Source organism: Bemisia tabaci, chromosome 1 (assembly GCF_918797505.1).
Source record: "Bemisia tabaci chromosome 1, PGI_BMITA_v3".
Taxonomy (NCBI): Eukaryota; Metazoa; Arthropoda; class Insecta; order Hemiptera; family Aleyrodidae; genus Bemisia; species Bemisia tabaci.
This window is the reverse complement of record NC_092793.1, coordinates 7,561,907-7,566,346: the sequence shown is the minus strand read 5'-3', so window position 1 is coordinate 7,566,346 and position 4,440 is coordinate 7,561,907. Positions and strand designations below refer to the sequence as shown.

Below are 4,440 nucleotides of genomic sequence, written 5' to 3'. Positions count from 1 at the left end.
AAGCTGAAATCAGTATGCTAAGTTCCCTTGATCATACCGAATTCTGATTTAGTTTGCAATTATCAGATTATTCTCGATTTACAGTAAAACTACTGTTTCCACTTTCCACCGGACTTTTATTTGTTTTAAACTTGGTATCTAGTCATTTGACGAATGAAGTTGTAAAATATTAATTGGTTTTATTTAATAGTGCTTACTTTTGCTGCTTTGGAAGAGGACCTTGAAAATTTCTGACACATCCCAAAGGAGGAGCGCTTTTTCACATCGGCTTCATTTTTTGACAGTTAATCCTGTGATGTTGCATACTCCAACGATTGAAGGCGCCCCGCTTGACAATTTTAAAGTCAGCAAATTATTGCTCTTACTTGGCCAAATAAAGGAATTAAAGGTGATACCTTTGATTTCCTTAAACTAGAGGGTATTTGAAAGATAAAAGTTTCTGGAATTTTCATTTTTCCTCAAATTTGCCGCCACGTTGAATTTTCCAAAATTTTATTTTGAAACAATGCCATCCGAACTTGTGACGACGTCAGTTGTTTTTCCTTTTCCTAAAAGGCACTTTTCAAACTTTTCATTCTTGGTTTGTTTTTGTTTTTTCGATAATTTGGAGCTCAACGGCGATTTTTTGAAAAGTGGTCAATTTAAAATTTTGACCGGTTATAACTTTTGAGCGAGTGAACCGATTTTAATTTTGTTTTCGCCATTCTCCTTGTCTTTTTAAGTTCTTTCTAACCATGTCTAAAAAAATGGGGGTTGCTATTTGACTTTTAAAAGTTGCCCCCCCTGGGGCCCCCCAGGGGGGTCCACCAAGAAAAATCCCCCCATCGAAAAATTTCCCCCTTTCAATGATGAAGAATGCCACAAACCCCTTCTATCCAATGCCTTCTATCTTTTTTTGTTCAAAAATTATACACACTTTTCAGTTACTTTACGGACACCCGGTATAACTTGTTGGCACAAGGTATACTGAACCGAAAAAAGAAAACCGCATGCATAATCGGATGGTCACCCGTTTCCCTTGGTCGGCCAAAACTTGGTATTTCCAATGAAATACCTACCTACTTCGATTCTTCCCTTTTCCCGTCGCTGTTTCGAGCACTTCCGATTGCAATTTCGAAATATCCTTTTGCGTGCAGATGCTTCTACTTATCCATAAGTGTTACTAAACCGTAAAAAAGTGAAAATCTAAAAAAACCCGTGTTGGAGTGTTTCCGAACTCACCGATCATTTTACATTAATTGGAAACATGATGATTGCTTGGATGGATAAGGTGGGGAGGCGGCAGACGATAGGATGGGTTAGAGTACCTAGGTATTGGTTAGAGAGTGCTCGAACTGCTCTGAGTTCCCGTCGCGCCACGCCATTGACGTATAATACAATCTAGACCGCGCATTACGAAATTCAAGCGAGACGATAGGCAACCCAGCAACACACAGCAAGTGTACCGGCGAGACAATGGTGGAATTCGTGGAAATGCCAGTCTTGCCAGTGCCGTTGCCTGATACGGGTACACTTAGCTCGTATATCCGGCGGTATCAACTAGGCTGAAGGCGCGTCTTTACCCCCCTAGCTGTCTTACCTTCCCCGCCTAAAGTCGGGCCCAATGCGCGGTCTAGATTGTATTATACGTCAATGCGCCACGCAGCCATCTTGCCTGCTCATTCGAGGGGGTCTTTGCCTGCAAAAAGTAAACATCACAAAGCACGACCTGTCTATTCAATTCTATGAATTTTTGTAAACAAACAGAAACAAAACAATGTGTAGTTCAGTGTCGTCTTATCCTCTTGTTGCCCAGTTTAGTCAATTTGTTTAATTGAATCTTCAGAATTTCAATATTTCCTGGATGTAAGTATTCTATCAACGTTGGATGTGTGCGTATTTTGTCTCAGGGCCCAAATTTTGTCGGCCATAATAGCCCGAAAGTTGTGAAACCTAACCTCTAAATTTGACTGATAGAAAGTTATACTCTCAACTCTAGCCTTGCGCATGTTGAGCCTTTATTTTTCTGCAGGATTGAACCATTAATTTCTGAACTGTGTAGTTCATTGATCAGCAATTCAATTGCGAAATCAACTTCCAGGCTGTTACCTTCAGCAGTACGTCAACTGGCCAGTGAAATTCGGACCAAGTATGACCAATTCTAGATATTCCAACCAATTTAACTGCACCTCTCTGTGAAGAGAGGTCAAAGTCATGCAATTCTAAGGTGAAAATCCTACCTTATATGGATAGCTAAGGCTACTTACTAAATAGCCAAGTTACGAGACTGGGACGTTTCAGAGTTCTAACAACCCCATTGAGGAACAGGTTCGGAATGACTGAAACCAAACTCGAAGCAAATAGTTTACTCTGGAAGTGTTCCCTCTTGAACTTATTTCAGAAAGATATTGCTATGTACTTGCGTTTTAAAGAGAGATTATAATATAATCAAGCTGAATGCAGTTGGGTCAAGTAAGATAGTGATTGTGAGTAGAGCTGCGCATGAAGGGCAAAATGTCATCCCTCCTGGAAGAATGGGGGAGGGGGTGGAACTGGGGTTGCTAGGACCCTGAAACCTACCAGCTTCGTGAGTCATCTATTTTTTAGGCGTGATCAAGTACCTATATTTTGAGTGATTTTTGATCCTTGACATGTTTCGGGCTACAGCATTTTATTCATTTTTGTTTAGCTCTGAATCAGTATCACTCAACAGATCATTGTATAGATTCATATGATACTATTGAGTGATGATGTACAAGAAGACATGGTACGACACCAGATACTTATCTAGTTTGTCTTAACATGTGATGAAGGAGTTGTAGGGTGGCATAAATGAGTCAATGCCGTTACTTAGGAGTTAGGATACTGAAAATCACCGGTGCAAAACATACCTGATCTTTTTTCTGCAGATCACAGTAAATGTGAGGAAGACGTTTACTTGATTTTAAAGTAATTTTAGCCAATTACCAGTTGCTTTTAAACTCACATTCAGCAAATTGCATTGATCAAGCTAAATTTAGGGCAAATTTCAAGTTGTAAGCTATTTAAATGAGACCTATCATAGATGTACCATTTTACAAGATGCATTAAAATAGGTAGGATTCCCAGGTCAAATTTCCAAAAGTCAGCACTGAACCTGAAAAAAAAATCAGGACTATGCCTAATAATCAGCACAATCGCAGGCATCTACATTGGTTTGTTCTGTTAGTGGGTTAGTAGAAATCTCAGTAGGCGTACATCCCTTCACACTCCTGGCTGTCCAGAAATCGATAACAAGAAATGTCATTTCAGTTTATTTTAAATGGAGGAAAAAACATGAGCAACTTTACACAATAGCATTTTACTTATTAATAATGTATTCTTGATTTTAATTTCAGAGGGCAGTCTGGTCAAAAGAGGTAGAACAGTCAAACAATGCCAAAACTACGAGATGAAGATATCAACTTGAACAATACCGTTGTTAGCTTGAAACACAGTGCCGCAAGACTAACAGCATCGTCTGCCAAAGTCGATGAAGTTCTAAAGAATGCTGCCCCAAAACAACCATTCAAAAGCCACAAAAGACTAGCCAAAGAGAGGAAAATTGAAAGGACCAAAACTAAAGGTGAAATGTGGTTTCATATGCCGCGTCAAAAACTTACAGAAAATGTGAAAAAGGATTTAGAGATATTGAGAATGAGAGGAGCTTTAGATACAAAACATTTCTACAAGAAAAATGATCGAGAAGTGTTGCCTAAATATTTCCAAGTAGGTCATGTAGTCGATTCTCCTGTTGATTACTACAGTAGCAGAGTTCCGAAGAAAGAAAGGAGGAAAACAATGGTGGAAGAATTATTAGCTGATGCTGAATTTCAGCAGAAAAGTAAGAAAAAGTACAGGGCAATAGTATCAGAGAAGATCAAAACAAGTCATTACAAACAGAGGAAGATATGATACTTTTTCTGGCATTTCCTGAGTTTGGCATCATACCACTTCCTATTATCTGTGAATACCTCCTCGTTCTAAGGAGAATTTGTGTTGACTTGTTGAAGGTTAAAAATTGGAACTTGTTCATCATTTCTTGATTGTAAAAAATAATTGTTTTATTTTGATAAATTAAACTTCTTGAAATTTTTTAATTTGAGTAATCCTTTGCTTCTTTCATGTTGCGATAGTTAATGATAATGAATGTCTTGTCTTATACACGGTGATCTAAATGAACTCAAAAAACTTAAATACTTCAATCATTAAATAATTTAAATTTGTAAACGTACCAATTTTGGAAATTAGAAATAATCATCTTTTTTTGTTATATTTTGCAACCACCAGCAGCAGATATGACCCTTGTAACCATTAAACATTTTGAGATAAAGACTTGAAATTTGGTGGTCAAAGAAAATGACTTTTGGGAACCCCTGAAGATACCATCCTGAAGAGGAGCAAGAATCTCATGGGTTACAGGGGTGGTACGCGACTTTTGAA

The 4,440-nt window shown here is 38.2% G+C and overlaps 1 protein-coding gene across 1 annotated transcript; it reads left to right on the top strand.

Annotated features, from left to right (window-relative positions):
* The first annotated feature begins 1,685 nt into the window (after positions 1 to 1,685).
* On the top strand, positions 1,686 to 4,097 carry LOC109040382 (deoxynucleotidyltransferase terminal-interacting protein 2). Its single transcript, XM_019056317.2, has 2 exons — positions 1,686 to 1,845; positions 3,357 to 4,097. Exon 2 carries the CDS (start codon positions 3,394 to 3,396, stop codon positions 3,910 to 3,912), a length of 519 nt encoding a protein of 172 aa, XP_018911862.2. The 5' UTR covers positions 1,686 to 1,845; positions 3,357 to 3,393; the 3' UTR covers positions 3,913 to 4,097.
* The last annotated feature ends 343 nt before the right edge of the window (positions 4,098 to 4,440 follow it).